This window comes from Primulina huaijiensis, unplaced genomic scaffold (genome assembly GCF_012295235.1).
Source record: "Primulina huaijiensis isolate GDHJ02 unplaced genomic scaffold, ASM1229523v2 scaffold43375_ERROPOS137452, whole genome shotgun sequence".
NCBI classification, from domain to species: Eukaryota; Viridiplantae; Streptophyta; class Magnoliopsida; order Lamiales; family Gesneriaceae; genus Primulina; species Primulina huaijiensis.
Window position 1 is genome coordinate 78486 of NW_027360499.1, and position 24894 is coordinate 103379.

A 24894-nucleotide genomic window follows, 5' to 3' on the forward strand; every position below is an offset into this window, starting at 1 on the left:
AACTCAAATGATAAAAGTAGACGAAAACTAAACGTGGATAACATATATAATTCAATCAATAAATAAGGGCGATTGAGTAATTTCATTTACCCCCTCTAGCTTTCTTTCGACGTTCAATAATATAATAATATAATAATATAATAATAAAAAGTGGGTCTGTTTATATATTATGTATAAAAAAATAGAAGTAAATTGAATCAAATAATATATAGTTTATTTGATTAGAAGGATTAAAACATCAAATATTGTTAAGTCAAAATTTTTAAATGATGAACTTGATATATTTTAATGTTAATAATATAGAGTATATAGGTCTCTTGTGAGACGATCTCACGAATCTTTATCTGTAAGACGGGTCAACCCTACAGATATTCACAATAAAAATTAATACTCTTAGCATAAAAAATAACATTTTTCCATAGATGACACGAATAAGAGATTCGTCTCACAAAATACGACATGTGAGACCGTCTCACACAAGTTTTTGTCAATAACATGTGAGCTACTTTATTTTTATTTTTTAAAATTTTATAATTTGGATAATTTAGCGTCAGAGATAAAGATGTCAACTTTATATATTAGAGATAGTATTTCTTCAAATTACTATTATGCCCTTAGAATTAAAATAATAATAATAATAAATATTTAATATGACACACTATTTCCATTAGGATTGTGACATGCATAAATTAGGGCCATCACAAATCGAAATAAGTGGTACATTTTTGACCCGCAATGGTATAATAGATATTTATTTAATCAAATTTTTCCTATAAAATATAATATAAATTGTATTTCAAGAAGTATAATTCATTTAGACTTGATCACGGAAATTTTTGGGTTTCTTTGCACCTGTGTAGGGGTGAGTTGACATAGAAATCTTTTCTCACATTAAACAAAAATTTCCACACCCTATCCCACCCCCCAAATTGTACTTTTTTTAAAAAAAAAGTCAGAGTTTTTTCCAAGATTTTTTTAAAATGAAATTTGTTATATTTTGAGCATAATCTGGAATTTTAAAAGAAAAAATAAAAATGAAACAAGATTATTCTTGAAATGTTTTCGTGAATAATTATTGGTTATTTGCCATTAATAAAAGATACAATATTCTTCATAATTAATGGCTGACATCTTCAAAAATATGCTTGGAACATGAACATTTGCATATCTTGTTACACTAAAAAAACATATATCATATTTTGGCAATATGTTTTGAACAGCTGAATGTTATATCTGATTGCGTTTAAATGGAAAGTGGGTGAAAATTACAGCAAGTTTTTAATGACATATGGCAATCTATAGAATGCAATGCAAGTGCTTTGTTTCTTCAATCTTGTGTCTGTTTCTTTGTGCATAGAATGGGATTTTAAGGAAAGTGAAGGAAGTTTAGATACAAATACAACTACGTCTAAGAAATATGAAAACGAAGGTAAGGAAAGTTATCGTTATATCCTTGTCTTTGCATAACAACACAAGAAAGTACGTAAATTCTTTTCAAATTCAAGGTTCATCTGATCCCAAAAGAGTGTGTGGAAATTTCAATTTCCTTTTATTTATATTGAGCCCCTCCTTTTTGCTAATTGGAAGGTTCTTTTCAAGAAATGATTAGCAGCTGGATCGTTCCTATAGCAAAGTACCCTCAATATCGTATTGGGATCGGACCTATTCCATCGTCCTGTGGTTGGCGGCATCGGCAGCTTCTGTCGATCACTCACAACTCCAATCCCACTGGTTTCACGGGCCACAGTGCTGAAATCTTCCACTAATTGCTCAGTAGACAGCCCCATTAATGCCACCACCCCTTCCACTATCTGTGACTCCTTTTCGACCATATCCTCGTCAATCAAACCTTCTCCACACGTACAAAAAACCCGTTTAAGGCTGTGTAAATCTTCCTCAATCATGGGATGATCTGTCCTAGAAAAAGTTCGGGAGCTGCCGCCAGCTAACAAAACCGTAAGGTAAACCTCAAAAGAAGCTTTCATTACTTCTTTTAAAGCTAGCGCTTGAGCACGATCGGTAATCATTGCACACATAAGGGTAAGATTCTGCTTTAGAATTCTTAACGCTGGCTTAATACGAGCATTTGTAACATCACCAACGTATAGGCTTCTGTAGAAAAAGGAATTTGAATCCAAGAAAATTAGACGGTAGGCAGCGACTTCTAGCACATGCTGAGAGGCTACTTGTATGGCAGATCGATTGTGTTCGAAATAGGAACTGCCTGGCGGTCTTCTATTGCCAAATCGGCTGTTTGGTGAAGGAGTGATCTTTGGTGAGAGACACAAGGATTTCTCGAGCGACTGAAGCTGTGAGAGAAGGTAATGTAAGGTATTAAGACGGATGTAAAGGCGTTGTGTTCCACGGCTTGTGGAAGGGCGTGGATTATGTCCTTCATTGAACAAACCGTCGTTCGGATCATCAACTCCAACACTGCATGCTGCTCTTTTCCACAGTTTTCGGAACTTCGAGTCCAGGTTGCATCGTGTTAATGGAGGAAGCGTAGGGATATAACTCTGTTTTGATCCTGAAAACACGAGAAAGGATTTATATATGTAACTTAATTACAAAGATTATAGGTTAGTCAACCGAAATTCATGCAAGAGGTGCAACTTTATTACCACATGATGCAGCAAACGTTATGTAATCTCGGAAGAGATGCTCTAAACCTTCAACAAGGTCACAAACTAGATTCTGCGACACATTCACTGGTATTTGAAAGAAATTGTTCACAACTTCCCTGGCAAAGCTGATTAGATCCACGACGGAATGAGCATACGGCTCAGTTTTGGACATGGGATTCCATGTCTGCAATGCAAAATAAATAATAACATGTTCAAGATTTTTTAGCACTATTTTATCATATATTAAGTTCATCATTCCAGTGAGCTTACTTCTGTTTCTTTTGCTCTTTGGAGATGCTCCTTTCCTGTCTTTAACCTTTCTTGAATCCACTGTTTCAACAGTTTAACTATAATAGAATCAACTTCAAACGGGACCATTTCTCTTACAATTGCTTTGCCTCCATCTTCACATTCAACTGAGTCCTCAACCGCCATTTGCACCAAGGCTTTCTCAAGTTTCCCAGCCCTTTGCAGTACCAACACAGTTTCGTTCTTGAATGAGGATGCATCCGTTAAGTATTGCTTTAGCAACGTTCCGTAGCAAGTATGCAGGGTCACAGCAGCAACTCCTGCAGCAATAGGATGCCATTTCTTGAGCACATCACTAAAGATATCCTTTTCTTTCCAAGCCAATTCTTCAGTTTCACTAGCCAGTTTAGTTAGCATCCCACCATCTTTATCTTCTAGATTCCTTCCATTTACGAGCATCTGTTCATGGATGACATAATTAAATGGTATCATCATCAAACGAAGAACCACACATTTTTAGTAAACTTCAAGAAATATAAGATTCAACAAACCTTGGCAAATGCATTCTTCAATGATGAACGGATATAACAGTCAACCCTATTCCCCGTGGATTCATCAGCCACTTCTCCTTCCTTCTCTTGAGCCACAGAAACATAACAGGGAATATCTTCTTCCAATATCTTCGTCGCTGAAAAAACTAAAGGAAGAATGCTTTCCATTACACCAATATTTTCCCTGTCGAAACACACGTGGTAATCCAACAATCTCTTTTCAGACCATTTCTTGATTGCAGTCAAAACATTTGCCAACATCTGCACATAAACCGGATCTCTATCCACCCGTTTAGCATCAATGGCTACTTCAGTTAACATGGCTAATGACGCGCCAAGAAGATCCTGTTCCACCTGCCCAGTTGCAACATACTGCTGGAAAAGCACCCAAGTGAAACACAGATTATGAACTGATCGGTTGATCCCTAAAGTAGACCATGCTTTCTTCATCAGCTCAAGTAATTCATCAACTTCATCGAGCACCATTGTCTCCTCTTTTAAATCGAAAACCGAGCTGAGAAGGGCTTTATAGATTTGAACATTGAGTGGGTATCCGTCCGCCCAATGGCACACATCGGTCGTGGAACCATCAGGGCTACGCCAGGCCAAGGAAACGACACTGTTACAGAGTGTTCTCATTGCTTCCGAATTCTTCCCAGTGTCTATAGCCTTTGCTTCACAAGAATGGATGATGTCTTGGAATTTCGCAGCAAATGGGTCGGATTTTTCAAGTGGAATGGAGGGGTGGAGGAGGAGTCCTGCCTCGAGTATTTTTAGCTGACGTTTCTGCCATTGATGGTATTCTTGAGCGTCGTTGAATTCAGATGGTTTCAGGTGGCGAAGAAGTTCCAGGGGGAGAATTATCGTCTCTGCACGCCTGCCCATCTGATCAAATCAAGAAATACCAAAGCGAATGAGAATTAATCTTCCAAAAAACTTCGGTTGTTTCGACGTGTGCCGCCTTCTGTGTCACTGAAATATATGGAATGGTGTTCTAGCTTGTTGCTTGCAAATAGTCATCAGTGGCAACCAACAAAATTGGTGTTTTTTAATTAAAACCATTACAATACAGTTAGTTGATGTTAAAATAAAAATAATATTATATTAAATCATTATATTTAAATGAGATCAAATTATAATTATAAAAATTAAGGAAAAAAATAAACTGTAATTTTGGATAATGAAAAAAACAAAGACAATAAAATACAATTTGAAATCATGCAATAAAAAAATGACAAAACACAAGAGACATTGACCCTATTTTGACTTTATTATCAAGATTATTAAAAAATAGTAACACATAATAATAAAATAAATAAATTTACCAAAATATTAAATTATCTTTTTTTTAAAAAAAATGTTCCTTTAGACATCAATGGACATTTTGATCGGAAAACATTAGTAATTCGGAAAATTTAAATTAACAAGTTATAATAAAGGAAAATTGCAATTTCATTCTTTGATTTATCCTACTTCACAGAACATGAACAATATATATAGCCATCACATATTCATTTTGATTTTAGGTAAAATATAATATTCACCAAATTCATTATATATTTTATTAATTTTATTTTTAAAAATTATATATTTGAACAAATTATTTTTATTAGTTCCAAATCAAATAAACAAAATTAAATTTGTCCTAAATTTTTACTATATATAGATAGATTTTTTTCAATACGTACTTGGCCAACAAGGGTCCTCATGAGCGTTTTACGTAGCCTATTATCACTCGGCTCCGTCACCCTCATTTGCTGCCTCATGATCTCTGCTGATGTCATCGGCCGCCTGAGTCTTGCCACCGGTGACGATGGCAACGTTGACGACATCTTCGGACTCGACCCCGCCCAACTTGGCGACAAAGGGTTCGACCCGCAAGAGCTGGAGCGCCTCGACGATGGCGAGCGCTTCAGCATTTTCAACCCCAATGCCTTCTTCACTCTGCTCGTCACGGCCATCCCCACGCCAGGAGTCTTGGCCTGGGAGCCAGGACTAGACCCATGTTCGTCCCCTCTGCCATCGGAAGAGCTATAGTAGGTGAGGGCGCTCTTGCCGCCGAATCCAGGGGATGATCGGCATGCTGTGAAGAACACCTCGTAAGCTGCCACCCGGTAGTCGTCCTGGTCAAGGTCGTCGATTTTTCCAAATGGAGACAAGAGTTCGGACTCGGTTCCCATGCGGGTTTATCCGAGCCGGGCTAATATCTGGATTGATTCTGGACAGAAGAAGACGATGGATGACCAACGGTGAGATGGAATATCTTCAGGTATCCGGTGGGAGAGAGGAAAGAGAAGTTGAATATTGTAATAACATTGTAATGGATGTTTGTATGTAAGAGAGACTCAGATACGTTGGTTTGAAGGGAGGGAGATGGATTCATGGTTGTTTTTCAGTTGTTTTTGAGCCTATTGTTATGCGAGAAATACGAAGAAAGGGAGGATAATTATATTGTCCCATATGTTGCCTAGGATTTCTTGAAGAATATAACCTTTTTTTAGTATATATATATAGATAGATATTCTTCCACGATACAAATATCCTAAATTTCTTGTTCTAACTCAAAAGTCAACTTTTAATATCGCAGATAACATCACAATACATGTTGCTAATATGGGCGGGTTTTTTAATGGGAAAAAAACATTTGTTGGATAATAATATTTAATAAATAGTAAACTCACAAATACCTAATATTTATCAAAATACAAGAAACCGTTTTGACCGTTCCCCTTCCTCATGACTAAAGCAATGCCTATGCCTTTACAAATTCTACAACATAAAGAAAATACCATGCATTATGAATGACAAATGGAATGGAAAACTAAAAGGGAAAAAAAATCTAAGACAATGGTACGATTACTTCTCTCAGCATTCTTACCTCAAACATTGTAATATTGACTTTCAGGATGCTATTCCTTCGTACATTTTGACTTATTATCTTGCTAATGAAAATTTACCATGGATTCTCAAAACGAAAAAAGAAAGAATGGGAATTCAGTTTGGAAGGCTTTCGGGACCAAATTCTGCTTCAGAATATTCATGGTGTCAAACCTGCTAGAACATATTCATGCTAAAAACACCATTCGATATGCTCGAGTGGACACCACCAACGTTTTCCCGCAAACATCCACACTCATGTACAACACAAGGTCAAATACACGGGGAAAATCATGCCACTGCGAAAATTTGTCTACTGCTGGATAATTGATATTCCACAATCGCCATCCAATACTAAACCGATTTATCCGATTTCATACTACCAAACGAAAACACATTCAGTTGAGTGCTAACCATCATTAATATCTTCATCACTGCCAAATTGTTCTAGAATGAGGTAGAAACAGCCGAATTCCTTCCACTAAAGGGTTCACCAAGGTAATTTGTTCCAATAATACTACGTTAAGGAAACTTAGCTCACTTTAACAATATCTCAAACACAATGCGCATAGTTGCCAGAACAGGTAGTGAATAAAACTATAGGCAAACCAAATTTAAAACTACAACTAAAAGAAAAGAACTGGTAAAAACACTCTACTCCTGAAGAAGACTTATTATGAACTCAAAATATGAACAAACCAACAATAATTTTACAAATCTAAGCAATCCAATCAGTCGCATAATATGTGTCATTTTGCAAGAGACTGTATTTACGTGTAAGAGCCTCGATAAAGAAGGATAGATGAGCTATAGAATTAATTACTGCTGCTGAGCCTGTCGATTTGAAGCACTGCCATAACTACCTCCATAACCACCTTGATGATGGATCATATTGCCATCCTGACTCTGCATAGCCTGAATTACCACTTCCATCACCATAAACACCTCCCAAGTAACTGCCAGCACCAGCTTGAAGATCTCTCGTGGGAGTATTACCATTAGGGCCACCTGTTGGACGCCCACCAACACCCCCATAAGCAGCTTGGTTTCCATAACCTCCATCATTTCCTCCATACCTACCATAACCATAACCTTGATTCACATATCCAGTAGAACCACTTGAAGACTGATCAATAGCAGCTCCACCACTTCCAGGTCTGCCAGCAGCACCCCATTGCGAGCTTCCATAGCCATATCCTGTAGGAGCCTGTGAACCCCATGAACTCCTTGGAGCATTTGGTTGACCACCACCACATCCAGCATTGAGATTTGCAAAGCCTCCACCAGCAGGACCACTATATCCTGGATTGGCACCGCCATAACTCCCATAGCTGTAGCCCATGCCATTGCCATACACATACCCAAGGGCATTGTATCCAGACGAACCATAAGAAGGATACCGACCACCAGCATTTTGAATCTGCAAGTATTTAGTCTCCATTCCACCATCATAAGAGCTTGAATTACCAACGGAAGACCCATAACCTTGATATCCTCCTCTGTTACCACCAGTTCCACCACCCATAGATCGTGCACTCCCACCAACATTGGCATCTTTAGGAAGAGCACGCTTAACTTCCACCTTCTTACCATCTAAGTCGTGGAATGTCTTGTGTAAAACCCTATCTACTGCTTCCTCAGAATCAAATGAAATGAAGCCAAATCCACGAGGACGATTGGTTTGCTGATCATACATTATTACTACATCAGTTACCATGCCATAAGCTTCAAAATATCGCCGAAAACCATCCTCACTCAGAGTTGGTGGCAAACCACCAACAAATATCTTCTTGGTCCTGATACTTCCACCACCTCCAGAATTTCTAGCACCACCAGGGTTACCAACTTTAGAAACTTGTTCATCTCTTGATAAAGCTCTTTTAGCTTCAACCTAGTCAGGAAAACGAACAAAATCCTGCGGTTAACAACATCACATATTACACAAGGAGGCATTTTTACAGCCTGATCAATCTAACGAAATAAGCACACATACAAAAGGAAATCCACAATGAAATATATATTTTATATAGATTCTCACTGTATCGATAAATTTAAAAATAAATGAATTCTAAGGTCAGTAAAATATCTCACTATTCCTCCCACCATCTCTCCCTCTCCCATTACTTGTCACTCATTTTAGAACTACCTCACCACATACTACGGCACCTAAAGAAAAAGGAAATCACAACTTACACATTCTTCTCCAGGAAAACTACACTAAAAAAATGAATGAAACCTGAGTTAAATAAAACTAAAAGAATACAAAAAAATTATACAAAGACATTTAAACCAAGGTTAAGACATTTCATATAGCAAATAATCAGAATGACACCTCGGAATTCCAGCCACTCAAGAAATGTTAATCAATAGCACAAACTACCAAAGCTACAAACAGCGAATAAAAAAAATCAAATAAAGAGCAAAACATATGAATATTGACTTGCTAAGTGAGCCAGATGTAGTTTCTATTCAACCCGAGCAAGATGAACTCCCTCGTGCTGTAAGAGCACAAAAAACCGTCGAGCTGTGTACAGGAAAATATGATTTTTGACAAATACAAGATCAATATCTCAATTACAAGAAAACATCAAATATCTGATGCACTTCGGGATATGTGGCAAAGATCTCAAAGAAAACCCGCGTAGTTCTTTATTAACCAGATGAAAACCTATATTAGCCTAAATCGGTACATGTATAATCTATTCACGTCAAGATTATGCATTCAAATTGGGTCCTTGATTAGTTTTTTCTTTAAATAGGTTGCCTATGCATTCAAAGTCGGTTGTCAATTTGATTTTTTTTTTAATTTGGTTGGGAAGATGTCTTTAACTTTTATTTGTGTACTCACATTTATTCATAAAATTTGTTTTATTCGGAAAAACAAAGGGTTTCAAAACGTATATAAATTTAGATCAAGCAGGAAAAAACCAGATAACTCATTATACAAATGAAATTGTGGATACACATGAAACTGCTAAATTAAAGTGACAATCTACCAGGGAGTAATTACACGTCGATTCAAGTAAACCAACCAATCGAGAAGTGAAAACGGATCATTTGAATATATTAGATGTCAGCATGCTACAAAAATAATAAAAATCTAAAACTACTGGAAAAGATAATATATAATGGGGTCTCATGGAAACGATTCACAAATAAAAGTAATAATCAAACTCAATTCTAAACAGAAGTAATATTACATGCCCAGAAACACACACCAGGAAGCTCAAAGAAACACACTGACAATTTTGCAATAGTTGCGATTAAAATTAACTCAGCCAAATGCCATCATAAATGCAAGACAGTCACGGGCCAATCTCAGATATATATACATCTTTTGTACTATCATACCGTGCGACCATCAATTACATGCCTATCCTCAAGAACTCTATCAAGAATGTCTGGATCCGCAAATACAACGAAACCGAAGCCCCTCGGCTTTCCAGATAACTTGTCTCTCATTACCGCAGTCTGCAGAACTTCTCCGTAGCGTTGAAAGTACTCCGTCAGCTTCTCCTCGTCCGTCTCCCACGAGATCCCTCCAATAAACAGCTTCCCCTGATCTGAATCCATATGTAATCCTGAGGAATCTGTACCCGAAATGGAGGATTTGAACGAATTGGGTATTGGGGGTGAGCTAAAGCCCACTGCAGAAGGGAGTGAACGAGAGAGCAAAAGGTTCGCGACTTAGCGTGAGAATGGAAATGCGGGATTGGAGATAAAAGGGTTGAGATTCGAAGTTTTCTATTATATATTATATAATAATCTAATAATTCTTTTATATTTCATTTTCTTTTATTTATTTATTTTTCGAGAAATCTTACAATCTTTCTTTTCGTTTTCTATTATATAATATATAATAATTCTTTCACATTTCATTTTCTTTTATTTATTTATTTTTTGAGAAATCTTTCTTTTCGTTTCATTTTCTTTTATTTATTTATTTTTTGGGAAATCTTTCTTTACGTGTATAAAAAAAATTAAATGTAAAAGAATTATTATATTATTATATATTATATAATACGTTATAGGAAACTTCGAATCTCAACCCTTTTATCTCCAATCAATATCAATAAAACGAAAAAACATTTATTTATTTAAAAAAATGTATTAAAATGAGTAAATTAGTATTCTCCATATTAAAGATATGTCATATTTCTATTATTCTATTTTTTAAAACGAAGATAATATATAATATATCATCTCTAAGCAGGGAAAAATACCTTCAAACCAAGACTTCGGATAATGCATAGAAAGAGCAAAATGAGTGATACAATGAGCTAGCTAGCTTGTTTGCTCCTCGAAGAAGAAGCGAGAATAGAACGAATTTTTGCTAAAATGATGCCACTAGGGTTTCGATTTCCATGTTAGAAGTCATATTGCCTTGACGGCCATGGAAGAATCCGATGAAACCAAAACCTGATCAAAACCTGCATGCATGTGCCGCAAATTGAAGACCATGTTGAATAACGAAGAGCTCAGTAGATATAACAGAACACGGGCTACGAATATCACTACTAGCTTACGCAGCTCAAACAAAACTTCCATGATCCCTTATCACAGCACCAACACTAGAGCAACCTTTTTCCTAATCAAATCAAGCATCAATGTCTAACCTGAAATGCCTGAGAAGAGCTTTGACTAGTAATTTCCCAGCGAAGTTGATTTGTTATATTTTATTTATTTCTAACATGTCAATCTATGTCTAATTATTTACAGTAATCATTTGGTATGAAAGATGATATATTAAAATAAACTCTACAAATGATCGTATATCATTATTTTATGATGACGTCGTAGTTGTTGTTTTAAATTAAATTGCAAGATGAGTACATTCACAAGCTAATAGAACAACCAACAAACCACATTAGTTAGGTAAACTGAACTGAGCAAATCATGTGTGACATGCTAACCTTATAATGTGTTAGCAGGAGAATCGAACTAACTATCATTGACCAAACACTTACCTACTTCATCAGCTAGAACCTTTGAAGGGTGATACATCATTTCTATTATCCTAAATATTGATTTATCATCTTTATATTATGTATAATTCATCATAACATTTCACGGAAAAAACCGGTGAGTACAATATATATATATAGTAATATATTTAATAAAATTATAACTATATTGGCAAATGAAAGCAAAATGAAGTAAAATATTTTAATACAATTATGTGTTGAATGAAAAATTGGATGACTGCAAAAATGCTCATAGCTACATGTTACAAAGTTAAAAAAAATGAAATCACATAATTTGATAGGTTTCATAAGAGTATAATTGTTATATAAACTAATAATACTTATGTGTGTGTTTTTTGTGGAACCTTAAATAAATAAACTAATATATATATATATTTGTGAGCATAATATTTTTTTATGTTCTTTTGTATTCATATTCAAACGATTATTATTACAAATTGATATTGTGTTTAAAAAGTGAAAAATACGAAAAACAAAGGATTTATAAAAGTGAAATGGTTAGAAAAAAGACTGAATTGGTGTTTAAATAGGAGAAGTTTAATAACATACTGCAAATTGAATATAATGTATTAGTTTATCTTAAATATAATGAAGGATCTACTTCATAAATAAGTTATTATAAATTCGAAAATAGAGTATCCGTAGTTTGGTATTAGTTGTAAGGGTGTTACATTTAATGATATTGTTGACACCAATGAATTTATGAATGTGGTAATTTTAACTTAAATATAAATATAAGTTGTAATATGAGCTATTAAACAATCAATAGGAGCACAAAAAATTTTAGGATAATCAAAGAAATTTGAAAAAGTGTTAATATAGACATGATTTCAATATGTTTAACTTTTTTTTAATTATTAATTTAGTTGATGGATTTACGAATTTTGTAACTTAGGGTTTTTTAATGACATATAAACATGAGAGTTAATATTAATTTATAAGACAGCTGAATAAAAATGATACAATGATGGGCTAATAAAAGAAATTAAAGTATATGAATAAAAATTATTTGGATTTCGTATTAATCTAAAGTTTATAATACGTTTACGCACATGTATAACGACTAAGCATTTTCGACAATATAAGGTAAATATTTTATTGTTCATTTAATATGCATGGTTGTTTTGATGGAGTTCGTTGATATTTATGAATGTTTCAATGCCTATTGCATAGTTTAGTAGGAGCGATGATTTTGATTTCATGTTCGGCATTTTTCGTAAGATGTCCTATATTGGACTGAAGTAAACACTTCCATTTAGTTCTTTCACATCTTTCTAAAATAGATAGTTATATTGATATTGTTCATATCCAATACATGTATAGTAAATATTGTTTTCTATTGAACTTGGTTCATATACTGAATTTGTAGTTAGCAAAAGATGTATATCGAAAATTTATAACATAACAAGTATATTAAGCGTTAGGTAATAAATAAAGCATATAAGTATGTATGTGGTAATAGAAATTACAAACAAAATCCATTGTGAAGATTACATGCACTAAAGTTGTACATGTTTGCAAGCAATAGATGTAAGGTTTAAATGAATAATAAAATATTTATCTTATGTTATTGAAAATGCTTAGTCGTTATACATGTGCGTAAATGTATTATAAACTTTAGATTAATACGAGTTCCAAACAATTTTTATCATATACTTTAGCTTCTTTTATTAGACCATCATTGTTATTTTTTTTATTCAACTGTCTTATAAATTAATATTATCTCTCATGTTTATATGTCATAAAAAAAACCTTAAGTTACAAAATTCATAAATCCATCAACTAAATTAAAAAAAAAAGTTACATATTGAAATCATGTCTACATTAGCATTTTTTCAAATTTCTTTGATCACCCTAAAATTTTTTGTGCCCCTATTGATTGTTTAATGGCTCATATTACAACATATTTAAGTTAAAGTTATCATATTCATAAATTCATTTGCATCAAAAACATCGTTAAATGTTACACTCTTACGACCAATACCAAAATACGGATACTCTATTTTCGAATTTATAATAACTTATTTACGAAGTAGATCATTCATTATATTTAATTTGCAATATGCTATTAAACTTCTCCTTTTTTTTTAACCATTTTCACTTTTATAAATTCCTTGTTTTTCATATTTTTCACTTTGTTAAACACAATATCAATTTGTAATAATAATCGTTTGTATACGAATACAGAAGAACATAAAAAAATACTCCGTTCACAAATATAAACACATACTTAGTAACTCTAAAAAAAATATAAATATTCATAGAACTATGAACATGTGCTAGTATTTGATGAATTTGTGCAAAGAAACGGACTTGCCCAAATCATTAAATATTTTCACAAGTTTCTTTCCACGTGGACAATTTTGACTCCTCCGTTTACTGAATTTACATTCTCGAAAACGTACAGGTTAAGGTAATTATATTTATAATTCAAAAAATTATGTTGAAATTTTACATGGGAACTTGGAACACTACAGTAGAATCTACTCAAAAATTCAGCATATTTCATGACACGAGAACAGCAACCAGGATATAATTCAAATGTATTACAAAATTGAGTAGCCTTATTTACAGATCTACAAACACATACAAGAACAGCAACCAGGATCTTATTCGAATACAGGAGGTTTCCACTACGGAGCTCCAATCAACCAAGTACAAAATAATCCATCTTCTCCACAGGCATGTTCAATATTGATGTCCCAACCTACCATATGCAGGTCAAAGATGCTCAAGATAAACTTGAATACTAACTCAAAACAAAATTCTATACCATATTGGTGATACAATTGAACCGTTTTAAGAAACATTGAAATTATTTCATTGAGATGATCTGATGTTTTTCTCATTGATCTCGACTATGAGTACAGATGTTTGAATACATCAAGAATCTAAGTTGAGCTCAAATTATGGTGGTCGATAACTTGTGTGCCACCTTATGCTTCTTAAATAAACTAATTACCTCAAGCAGAGCATTTGCTCAATATCACTCGATAACACAAACCTTAATCGAATAAGAACTTCAATTCAAGGGAAAAATAATTCAATTCTCTAATTTCGAACCACCTAAAACACATTCTAACCTGTGCTCAAATAATAAAATATTCACCTTGATTTGGTTCATTAACATCTTTAGTTTAAACCAGCCACGGGATCTAAAATCACATAAAACATATGGGTTCCTCAATGATCCATCCAACCGTCAAAATCCAACGTAAAAATACCCAAAATACGAAATCAAGTGTAGATGAGACATCAATGGAGAAAAGAAATACGTACTTCATCAAATGGTACGAAGACGAAAGGAGTTAAACCCCTTCTATGTGAAATTGCTGGAACATCAAGATTATGTGTTTCATCTTCTTCCTATCCTTCAACTACTCCAAGAATCGCCTCATCAGGCCTGCTGGCCTCTGCATCATTCACACCACAGGTAACGAGTGAAAGGAGATCCATTCTATTGTTAGCACCTATGGTTGTACCCCTCAACCTAGATGACATTGCGCAAAGGTAGGGAAACATCAAAATAATCTTCGGAAGATACAGAATCTTAATATTAACTAATAAAACGAGAAAAAAATCCCAGATGAAATATCTTTGTTTAATTGTTCCAAATGCAGTGAACTCTAAAAGTACCTCAAGCGGATTCTTAGCACAGTTGGTCGCAAATGAGAAAAGAAAAAATGGATAAATAAGCATTTCAGGGAGAGAAAAAAGAGGGGGGGAAAGATATTATGAAATGATCCTTCCGCACCTGAACATACCTTTTCAGTCAAATTTAGAGCTCCACTTATTATAGTTGTTTTATTGTGAGTAAGTTCACTTCCTTTACCTGCTTCATAATATCAACCAAAATAAACCATGAAATGACAGTGATCAAAGACACAAGAGGAATATCTTTATAGCAAATTTGAAAACAAACTTTTGACCTTTAAACATGTATTTTGGTCAAGAATATTGAATAGTAAGGCTTACAACATATTTAGTTGCCATTACTCTTGGCTTGTGTTTGGATATATGAATTTGGACTGAGTGGATTCCAAATATACATCTAAAATCCATTTTGTATGATAGATAGGGCAAACATTCAAATTCCACATTTTAGTCTAACATTCTTTATAAAGACTTGGAAATTACTTTAAACTTAATGTCATTTCAAATCAATGCATTTTCAAATACCTTGATTTTAAATGCTAGTACATCATCCAAATGTAGCCTTAGTTAGATAAAATACCTCATGGCCATGGATAGATACCAGTGCTTTCAATTGAGGTTTTCTGAACAAAACACCGTGGTGGCCCAAAACGCTATCCAGAATCTGAACAAAACAAAATATAAACAAACATCAAGCCACAAGCGTTGCAAATATACTGAAGATTATAATTGAAGGGGACAAGAGGCAAACTCCAATCCTGTCAGATGGTTAATTCCAACTAAATCCGTGAATATTCCAGCTATATAAAACAAGTGCGTCTTACTATTAGTTGTGACCAATCAATAAAACAATTTAGTCTTAGTACAGTTGGTGGAACCCCCGAAGAACTATCTGCATTAACTGTAGCAACCTGAGGATTCTTCTTCTGAGAGTTTATTGATTTATCCTTTTTCTTTCATTGAAATTTCGCCTCAATGATACATCTGGGTAATGCCGGCATCGTAGGAATATAAGTGTTTCTTGATCCTGCATACCAAAGATTTCATAAAGTTGACTTCTAGGACATTGCCAATCATATCAATATTTTGGTTGAGCTAAGCAGTAAAAGTATAACCACAGCCCGATTTTGCTTTCGTTACATAATATTGAAGACATTTATCAAGTCCAGTCATTAAGTCAGGGAGCAGTGCTGGATGCATTGGTATCGGCAACTGAAAGAAAGCATCCAAGGTCTCATCAACTATTCGCTAAACCTCTGCAGTTGAAGGAGCACATCCTTCTTGAAAGAGGTAGGCGCGAAGTTAGAAGCCCACCTCAAGGTCTTGAAACATGCAATTTTCTCTCCGAAACAAAGGAAGAAAAGAAGAAAACGATGAGGCAAAGAAATGAGCAAACCCACCTGCGGTACGGTGTTGTCGTGGTGCAATGGTGGAAAGACGAAGGCCGAGGCTCCAAAGCAAAGTTCCCCGCAGCAGAGGTAAAACCAATAAATTGCAACAAGAAGGAGGCAGAGAAGACAACAAGCAAATTTTTTGTTGGGATTTGCTCGGTGAAATGGTAGAAAGACGAAGACGGAGGCTCCGAATCAAAGGAAGAAAAGATGAAAATGAAAAGGCAAAGAATGAAGCAAACCCACTTGCAGTGTTGTGGTGTGGTGGAGAGCAGAGGCAATCCCACGTGCTATTGTCCATGGTGTGTGATGTTGTGGAAGGGACACGTATCATGAAGGTAACTTGCAACCGGGCCAAAACTGACAAATTTGCCCATTTTCAAGTATAGTATATATATATATAAGGAAAAGAAAAATCTAAAGGCAACCAGTTGTGGCTCCGAATGAGACACCCAATCTGGTAAAAAACCAAAGGCTCACAGATTCACACTGGAACTCCTATAGTCCGTCCACTTAGGCTATGTTATATCAAATAAACTCCACAAAAATACTCCAACACAAGATTTCTTCTCCAAGAGGAATCAAGCAGTTGCTAGAGCTTATTGTTGTTCTTCTTCTTCTTCAATGGCCTCCGGTTCAATTTGTAGTGCTTCTGCTTTTCTTGGAAGCTGGGGAATCTCCATTGCCGGGGAAGACCACGTCATCTTGCAGTCTAAGGCGTCGGCGGCCCATGTGAGAGTGGCGCCGCCTCCCTTTCGATTGCGGCCAATGATGAAGAATGTGAATGAAGGGAAGGGCCTGTTTGCTCCAATAGTCGTGGTGGCGCGTAACGTTATCGGGAAGAAGAGGTTCAATCAGCTTAGAGGCAAAGCCATTGCTCTACACTCGCAGGTACTCCAAATTAAAAACGTTTTTTTCTGGCTTAAAAAGTTGGTATTTGAAGAAATTCAAACTTGAATTATCTGGTGTAAAAAGTTATCATTATCAGTGTGCATTTAAAAATAATTTTTTATCAACAGTTATATCAAAATTAAGAATTTTAAAGATTATTTTTATAAGATTTTTTATGATTAATTTTTCGATTAGATAAGTTTCTTTGTTATTTTAGAATTTACGATTTTTATAATAATTTTTTAGATTTTTTAATTAAATAATACCATGATATCATGAATTAATAATTCTACATTCCTCTTTATCAGATAGTGTAGATTATTATTAAAAAGACTAAATTAAAGTGTCTAGATGTATAATTCTAATATTTTTTCCTGAATATCATTGCCTTATATATGCTTTAATCTATGCAAAACTGGGTTCAGCCACAATGGTAATTTTTGGTACAATGTTCAGGTAATAACGGAGTTTTGCAAATCAATAGGAGCAGACGGAAAACAAAGGCAAGGATTGATTCGAATAGCCAAGAAAAATGGAGAAAGACTTGGGTTTCTTGCGTGATCATCATGATATACATGCCTTTTTTTATACGTATGTTTTAAATATTTCTTGGTATATACGTCGTCTCACGCTGTACTAGTAATTATAAATGACTCATCCCTTCAAATGGTAAGTATATATACTAAACGTTGTGGTGATGAATTGCTCAACACATGAATTTAGACGATGAGTCAGTCCTTGATTGCGGTCGAATAGAATTTTCAAGAAATGAAAATTTACCTTCGTACTTATCAATTTTTTTCTCTCGATAAATTAAGATAGCTAGTATAACTCAAAAATGAGATGAATTAATGTACTGGGCATACTCAGATGAAAATACAATAATCAATGGTTCATTCACACCAGAGACACTCATACAGCTATATCAACTTTAAATGTATCTTAAGAATATAGATTTTCTTCAAAAGAAATACATACTATTTAATTATGAAAATTAGCATATCTAAATCAGGGCGATTCTCATCAAAGAGCTAGGCGTTCCCGTACGCCAATGAAGTATACAGTAGAGGAGAAAGCCAAAGCCATAGCCTTCAGTCTTCACAATCCGTGATGTGCCATGACATGCTTTCTTGAAGCACTTCGTTGCACCCCTCATGATCGTCGTTGAAGTACTCGAACTTGTTTTCTCTTATGATGTGATGCACATATCTCACGTTGGTTAGAAAAATATATTTGAATGAATTTATAATAAACTATAATTGACTTCTATAGCAACATAAGCTCACAATTTTCATAAAAAAATAAGAACGGATATGAAGTAATTTCTATTAAAAAAAAAAACCAATTGCGCAGTCGCGCTAATCTGAGCCAAGATGTGACATTGTTTTGCTATTCAAGTTGTTCATACTTAGAATATTAATATTTTTAAATTCCACTTGTTTTTTGAATACCACTCAGTTTTTGTCACGACTTCTATTATTGACAACACATCATGTTGTTTTGCTGTAACTTATTTGTCTAATTTGAGTAAAAACTTGTGCAGTTTCTTGATGGTTATAGAAAAATGGTTTTGTTTTCATTTTCGGTTTTCTCACTCTTATTTGGTTTAACCGTTTAGATTCATTACTCATATTTAAAATATCCGTCTGTACCCAAAAATGGGAATGTGAAGCTCCATGAAGTTAAGACTCAAGTGATCAAGGCAAAAAATTATTTGCAGTTCATATCGAGTGACTCTCTGTTTTGAAATTTAATTGTCTTCTATAAAATTAAATACGCAACAAAATAATTATACATGTACCTGCAATCACCTGAAATGATACAATCCAACACTAGTAATTGGAGTTCGAATCTCTGCTGCAAATTTTTCTTTTTAAGTCGCGCAAGCCTGCATCGGTGAGACTCGAATACACGACAACTCCATCATTGGGATGATTGATTGGTTCGCAAATACTAAGTTCAGCTACTTGTTGACCCTCTTGAGCGTGTTGACATATGTATAGCTAGAAAATAATACAAACAGCTTTCGAAACCTGCAAATACAAAGACCCAACAGTCACAGCAAGTAATATTGTATCTAAACCAGTAACCACAAACCAAAAATGCAAAGAAACAAGAAATAAGAAATAAGAAACAAGAAACACTACTCACGCTCCATCCTTTTTTCCCAAAAATAATTAGATGTGAAATAATTTAGTACTAACCAAACCCATTGGCTTGAATGTTGCGCCATAGCAGAGTAGCTTTTAACGGGATCTTGGTTGAGCAAGCATTGATATTGTCCATTTTGTTGGCACCTGGAGAACAAGATGGATAACCAGATGTCGACTATTCCACTGTACTTGCGTGCTATGCCAATGCTTACCTGAAAATGATTTCGTAGTTACAGAGGGTTAAGGAAGTTCTCGTGCATTAATGTCAGGTCTTCACAATCTGACTCAGTAGTATGATCAAGCAAGTGTAACTCACAAGTTTCCATACTTCAAAATGTCTTCCTGAGGTGACATGCAATAATTTTCTGCATCACAAGGAAAGGAAATAACTTAAAAATGTGTGGAACCAGAATATATAAGTGTGGATTTACCAGCTATTCTTGCAACTAATTTGACAGGGATTAGTGCTGAGGATAGCTTTACATATTCGAACTGAACAAAAATGATCAAGCAAATTGATACAATCCATAATAATAAAAAAATAATAATACCATGTATTTTCGGTTCTGCTCACATTCATAAAAACTAATTAAACAGTTGCTCTCGTGTAATTAATTTCTAGTAATTAGCTTTCCAACAGAATGTTTCAAGTCATAATGTTGTGAAATATTTATATTTTGCTGACAAATATACAAGTTCCATGGGAGAAAAACTTGTGAGCTCCAATCAAACTTACCGTACTCCTTGATGCACGTCACGGTGGTTGCAATGACCAGAGACACCATAATCATCAAAAGTAATGATCTAGAAACAAATAGTTGAGAGCTGTTATGGAACATAAGGTAAAAAATTTGAGTCACAAGCAATTAGTGAAAAAGGAGATAGACATCAAAGACCCAAAAATGAAGTGTGCGATTTAACAGGAGTTGTAGAGTGTACTGCTGCACAAATTATTGAATGGTGAAAACAAATCTGACCAAGTCAATAGAATGTGCACGAGTTTCCTCATCAACAATATTTGCTAAAAGATTCCAGTTCCACATTTTACCAAATCCGTCCTAATCACAAGAAGGTTATGTTAGATATACACCAAGAAACATGGTGCAGATGATACATGTCAACTAATTAGAGCATTCAGAAGAACCTGCAAATCTGGATGGTCTACAATCTTAACTTGCTGAACTGGAATCTGCATGAAGTTATTGAAATCAATGAGAATGTAAATTGGGAACAACATGAAGTTTACAGCCCATTATATTAGTAAATAAGGAAATCACACTCATGTGCTACAAATCCCGCCAAAGCTAAGGGTGTGTAGCACTTTGTGTAGAGATTACAAACGTCAAGTCAAAGATAACATCACCCTGAGTATGGCAGAGGCAAGATAAAGTTCTTCTTTTCTAATGTTTCCCTTGCCCTCAGCATCACCTAAAACAGAAGCAAGTATGCTCTGAATATATACAAAACATCAGTTCTTAGGGAAAAATCCAAATCCAGAAGTAACAAATTAGTTAATAAACGTAAAAACAATGTCGCATTTAGGTGGACCACCTTTCTAAAAAAGCATACTCCATATGATGTGGTTTTGAAGATAATGAATATTTTTTCTTTCAAAAAAACTTGAAAGTTTTTAAGTATTCTTCGCAAAAAGAGTTTTTTTTTATTAAAAAAAAAGAGAAAATCAAACATAAAAAATTTGAAATTGGGTATACTCATGTGAATAAACAATATACCAAATAGTTTCGTCCAATTAAGCAAAAGCATTACCAGTTGACATGCATAGCACATGCAGATTATGCCCCTCTGAAATCAGGTAATTGATTGTGGGGGCAAAGAACCTGCAGAAGCACAGTCCAATTCGTTTAAAACCTTGATGTTGCCAACAATTGGCTCAACTCTATCCAATAGCTCAACTATTTCACAAGTATTTTCAGTAAAAGAGCATTCTTTAAATTTCAAAACCCAGAATTGTGGTATGTTTGGTAAGTGATGTTTTGAATTTTTATTATTTTGAATGTCGAAATTTTCCAGGGAATTATATAGAGAAATAATGGTATAAATCGAGGTCTAGCGTCAAGGAATTAATTAAAAAAGGACTTAAAGCTTGTCGTTTTAGCATGAGTTTCCTTTAGCTCAAGCCATGCCACTCACAGAGCTGACATTTTTCTGAGACAACAAACCCTCCTATTAAAACATTTATAGATGTTCCAATGTTCCATCTTCAACTATTTCAACAATTTGCTTTTAGTTACTGATAGGACTTTTTTATTGAATTTAAAAGACAATTACCAGAATTTTAATAGAAAATATAAAAAAAGCTTTCCTCCTACAGATGCATATATGAAATCCATTGAGAAAGCACCATTAGCAGACAGGGTTTCTGGAATACAGTGAAACCAAAATAAACACCAGTAAAAACGCTCATAGATAGATCAAGGCCCAAAATAAAAAAAAAAATTGAATAAAATTCTGGAACTCATGTTCAGACATCATTATTAGCATACTCTTGAAAGAAAATTAGTCAATAAGCAGCGTGTTACATTAAAAATGTATTTCTTTTTTAATAGACTAATAACTTATCTAAATCTAAAATAGATAGATAGATCAAAGAATAGAAGTAGTAAATCCATTACTTTTTCACTAGATGGATTAAATAACGATGCAAGTTAAATTTTATGTAAAGTTTGCTGATAAGAAATTACAACATTACATAGATTCATCATCAGGGTGTGCGATAACCAGCAAAACATTTCTTCTTCGAATAACACCGTCTGCCATCAAAGAACATTTTATGAACAAGCCATGTGGAGATCGGGGGGGGGGGGGGGGGGGGGGGGGCACAATTATCAGAAAACATGGTTTTGGACATTGAAGATGACCATGTTTGTGCTTGGATGTACAAACATGAGAACTATAATTACCATCGTTTAAAAATGTAACCTTCGAGGCGAAAAGGGATCTGTGCAAAATTTTGCAAAGAGAAGCAACCCAGAGCACAAGTATCGAGGATAGAATCACCAACCACGCCATGTACAACTCCTCACTGGAAAACTAGACAAAACACGGTAGCATTTTGTCACATAAACGTTTTTTTGAACAAGGAAGACACACACTTCAGTAACTATCCACTGAGCTATATTGCCCGAAATTATGTAGACATAAAAAAACCCGTCAGTAACAAAAAAAATTCAAGCTTGGAAAGAGTCGAAATGGATACAAATTGATACGATATTAACAAATTATTTTCTTTTCCTTTATGTAATTTCTTGAATTTTCCTTGGATCTTGGAGCCTCTGTAGTCCGCAACCTTTTCATCATATTCCAGTGCACATTAGCTTTAAACATTTAAGTCGTTTAAAAATCTCTGAACCCAATTAAATTCAGAGCCATTGACGAATCGCGAAGAGTTGAAAAAAAACATTCATTGAAGAAATTAAGATACTGATGCGATCCGGGTGAAATGGACGAGCCGGGTCGAATGCTCCACCGGATCTGCTATCAAGATAATGAAGGGAATAAGAGCAAGGAGACATATCTCTGTAATATGACTTCAGCTGTAACCTGCACACAAGGAGATGAACTCGTGAATGGGCGCCGGATAGGTGTCCGGCGTGACCACTCCGATGCTTAAGTCAGCAGGGTACTCAAGCGATAAAACCAATGTAGTCAAGTGATGACTGTGTGATATTGGTGTGACTCAATGAATCTAAATGTAAAGGGAGGACCTGGTATTTATAGTAGAAGAAGTAATGATGACCTCGATCTGCGTGCTACCTACTAATTATAGTAGGACGGCTACATTCTGTCATGTCAAATCACACACTAGTCACATCCCGCCTGTCTGACTTTGTCAACCACTTGGATTAATGTCAGAGATAGGACGGTCGCCCACACCTCCTGATGACTTATATGACACGTCAAAGTCACGTTGGTCTGACAGATAAGATTGTCCATATTAATATACTCAAGTGTGGTTCAATTCTCGAGGTGGCTCGGGTGGTCGGTTACCCGGGTGCTTGTATAAGAGCCGGGCGTCTGGTTGCCCGGGGAGTAGAGCCCGGGCTCGCACCTGCCAGGCTTCAGAAGAATCCATCCAGCAGATTGACCCTGATTTGGGAATCCATCTGATATCCCGGGTCATCCATGACCCGGGCTCTCACAGGGGTATCAGATACCTTCTTAAACCCAGGATTCCTACGTACAATACCGCTGTGGAGAAGGATGAAAAACCGGGAATTATTGTCTTCGAGCGATAATTTCTAAATAAAAAATCTCATTCAGCATGGAAAATTGCCTGCGAAAACTTCTGAAGTAAAAGGAGATGTAACTTGTAACTGTTCTTTTCTTGCGTAGCAACCTGAAGCGATGCAGAAAGCAAATCAGGCAATCATGATTCATAGAGGCTGGGCATACTCTCGGGTACGAACATCTCGGGTTGTCATTCGGGCTCGAACCCGATCCAATATCGGGGTAGCTTCGGGTAATTTCGGATATTGAATTGGCTAACTAAAAACGAACCTGATCATACAATTTCCGGTTCGGGTATTCCACCTCTAAACATATGGCCCGATATAAGAAAAGTATTCGGCCCATCATATGAAACCTTTTGTCGACCCGTCGAAAAATAAATATGTTGATAGTTAATTTAAATTGTTTACATAATTTGATGATAAGTGAGTATGCATACATATATATTGGTACTGCACATTTTACAAAATAAGTATTAGAAATTAAATGATTCATATCGATAATAAGTAAGAAAAGATCTATGACATTATGACATTATCTTTTCCTATATGTTTGATGGAAATTTTAATAAAAATTTAAAGGTTGAATAAAAAATTGTGTCTCATGAATGTGGGAGTGTCTTTTGGCTCTCCACATTCTTGAGTTAATTGAAGAGTTTTGACTCTTCATATTCTTGAGTTAATGGGAAGATTAATTGAGTTAATTAATCTTCCATGACTCTTGGTGTGCATTTTGGGGCTTATAAATAGTGGGTTCATTTCCTCATTTCAAGTACATGAAATTTTCTCTCTTTCAAGCTCTCTCTTGCATTACATATTGTTATCTTTCCATTTGGCCTCTCGTAAAATCTCGGTGATAAAGTAAAGGTACGTTTTCAGTTCGCCGTAGTAGTGTCTCGTGCTAAGTCACTGCTGGTTGTTCCGTTGTATCCTGGGAAACAGACGTCCGCTGAAACCTCGAAGCACATACCGGAGAGGGCGAATCTGTTTTAAGGAAACTGTACATGCTACAGGCCTCGGTTTGGTTTTGTTTTCTTTTACATAATAGTCATACTGTAAACATCACACTTGTTTCGGTTATTACTTTATCTCTACAAGTTTGTTTTTACGCTACTGGTTTTAGCAATTTTTCTAACAATCTTAAAACAGATTACTCATTACGNAACTTAAGATAAAATGCCGGGGCCTCGTGTCTCCCGGACTTAAGATAATGTGCCGGGGCCTCATGTCTCCCGGACTTAAGATAATGTGCCGGGGCCTCGTGTCTCCCGG

At 35.1% G+C, this 24894-nt stretch overlaps 4 protein-coding genes and 1 long non-coding RNA gene across 18 annotated transcripts in view; 1 reads left to right on the forward strand and 4 right to left on the reverse strand.

Annotated features, from left to right (window-relative positions):
* Positions 1 to 1324: 1324 nt before the first annotated feature.
* LOC140970210 (protein unc-13 homolog) lies at positions 1325 to 5886 on the reverse strand. The gene is made up of 5 exons (XM_073431849.1): positions 5113 to 5886; positions 3425 to 4309; positions 2895 to 3332; positions 2622 to 2808; positions 1325 to 2527 (listed from the first exon to the last, which is right to left on the reverse strand). The coding sequence occupies exons 1-5, from the start codon at positions 5602 to 5604 to the stop codon at positions 1554 to 1556; spliced, it is 2976 nt and encodes a 991-aa protein (XP_073287950.1). The 5' UTR covers positions 5605 to 5886; the 3' UTR covers positions 1325 to 1553.
* Positions 5887 to 6942: 1056 nt separating this feature from the next.
* On the reverse strand, positions 6943 to 10029 carry LOC140970219 (heterogeneous nuclear ribonucleoprotein 1-like). Its single transcript, XM_073431858.1, has 2 exons — positions 9653 to 10029; positions 6943 to 8192 (listed from the first exon to the last, which is right to left on the reverse strand). Exons 1-2 carry the CDS (start codon positions 9872 to 9874, stop codon positions 7161 to 7163), a joined length of 1254 nt encoding a protein of 417 aa, XP_073287959.1. The 5' UTR covers positions 9875 to 10029; the 3' UTR covers positions 6943 to 7160.
* A 3741-nt stretch (positions 10030 to 13770) lies between these two features.
* On the reverse strand, positions 13771 to 16661 carry LOC140970208 (uncharacterized). 5 transcript variants are annotated; one of them, XR_012174092.1, is made up of 6 exons: positions 16056 to 16661; positions 15765 to 15967; positions 15521 to 15604; positions 15051 to 15121; positions 14566 to 14776; positions 13771 to 13993 (listed from the first exon to the last, which is right to left on the reverse strand). It is a non-coding gene; the product is annotated as an uncharacterized lncRNA (long non-coding RNA). The 5 variants fall into 5 exon arrangements; XR_012174089.1 differs by lacking the exon at positions 16056 to 16661 and having other exon boundaries at positions 15051 to 15118; positions 15521 to 15832; XR_012174091.1 differs by lacking the exon at positions 16056 to 16661 and having other exon boundaries at positions 15521 to 15832.
* A 105-nt stretch (positions 16662 to 16766) lies between these two features.
* On the forward strand, positions 16767 to 18013 carry LOC140970207 (protein PROTON GRADIENT REGULATION 5, chloroplastic-like). Its single transcript, XM_073431846.1, has 2 exons — positions 16767 to 17222; positions 17679 to 18013. The coding sequence occupies exons 1-2, from the start codon at positions 16956 to 16958 to the stop codon at positions 17781 to 17783; spliced, it is 372 nt and encodes a 123-aa protein (XP_073287947.1). The 5' UTR covers positions 16767 to 16955; the 3' UTR covers positions 17784 to 18013.
* A 1115-nt stretch (positions 18014 to 19128) lies between these two features.
* The window catches only part of LOC140970220 (uncharacterized), a 17551-nt gene continuing 11785 nt past the window's right edge, over positions 19129 to 24894 (reverse strand). For 4 of the 10 annotated variants that reach the window (XM_073431864.1, XM_073431867.1, XM_073431865.1 and 1 more), the window contains 10 exons: positions 22297 to 22426; positions 22086 to 22146; positions 21143 to 21213; positions 20739 to 20803; positions 20520 to 20564; positions 20353 to 20433; positions 20112 to 20179; positions 19692 to 19740; positions 19427 to 19587; positions 19129 to 19255 (listed from right to left, as the gene is read on the reverse strand). In XM_073431864.1, the coding sequence (XP_073287965.1) occupies positions 19186 to 19255; positions 19427 to 19587; positions 19692 to 19740; positions 20112 to 20179; positions 20353 to 20433; positions 20520 to 20564; positions 20739 to 20803; positions 21143 to 21213; positions 22086 to 22146; positions 22297 to 22405 (780 nt within the window). In that variant the 5' untranslated portion in view covers positions 22406 to 22426 and the 3' untranslated portion in view covers positions 19129 to 19185. Of the gene's footprint in view, positions 19256 to 19426; positions 19588 to 19691; positions 19741 to 20111; positions 20180 to 20352; positions 20434 to 20519; positions 20565 to 20738; positions 20804 to 21142; positions 21214 to 22085; positions 22147 to 22296; positions 22817 to 23550; positions 24157 to 24894 lie in introns of those variants that run through there. The other 6 variants (XM_073431863.1, XM_073431866.1, XM_073431862.1 and 3 more) reach the window with 6 other exon arrangements.

Excerpts from the sequence above, each read along its gene's own strand:
- LOC140970219 (XM_073431858.1), bottom strand. The coding sequence starts at position 9,874 with ATGGATTCAGATCAGGGGAAGCTGTTTATTGGAGGGATCTCGTGGGAG. Across the intron at positions 8,193-9,652 it reads ATGTAATTGATGGTCGCACG|GTTGAAGCTAAAAGAGCTTT; the intron begins GTATGATAGTAC and ends TTTCCTGACTAG.
- LOC140970207 (XM_073431846.1), top strand. The coding sequence starts at position 16,956 with ATGGCCTCCGGTTCAATTTGTAGTGCTTCTGCTTTTCTTGGAAGCTGG. Across the intron at positions 17,223-17,678 it reads CCATTGCTCTACACTCGCAG|GTAATAACGGAGTTTTGCAA; the intron begins GTACTCCAAATT and ends TACAATGTTCAG.
- LOC140970210 (XM_073431849.1), bottom strand. The coding sequence starts at position 5,604 with ATGGGAACCGAGTCCGAACTCTTGTCTCCATTTGGAAAAATCGACGAC. Across the intron at positions 3,333-3,424 it reads TGAAGAATGCATTTGCCAAG|ATGCTCGTAAATGGAAGGAA; the intron begins GTTTGTTGAATC and ends ATCCATGAACAG. Across the intron at positions 2,528-2,621 it reads AACGTTTGCTGCATCATGTG|GATCAAAACAGAGTTATATC; the intron begins GTAATAAAGTTG and ends TCGTGTTTTCAG.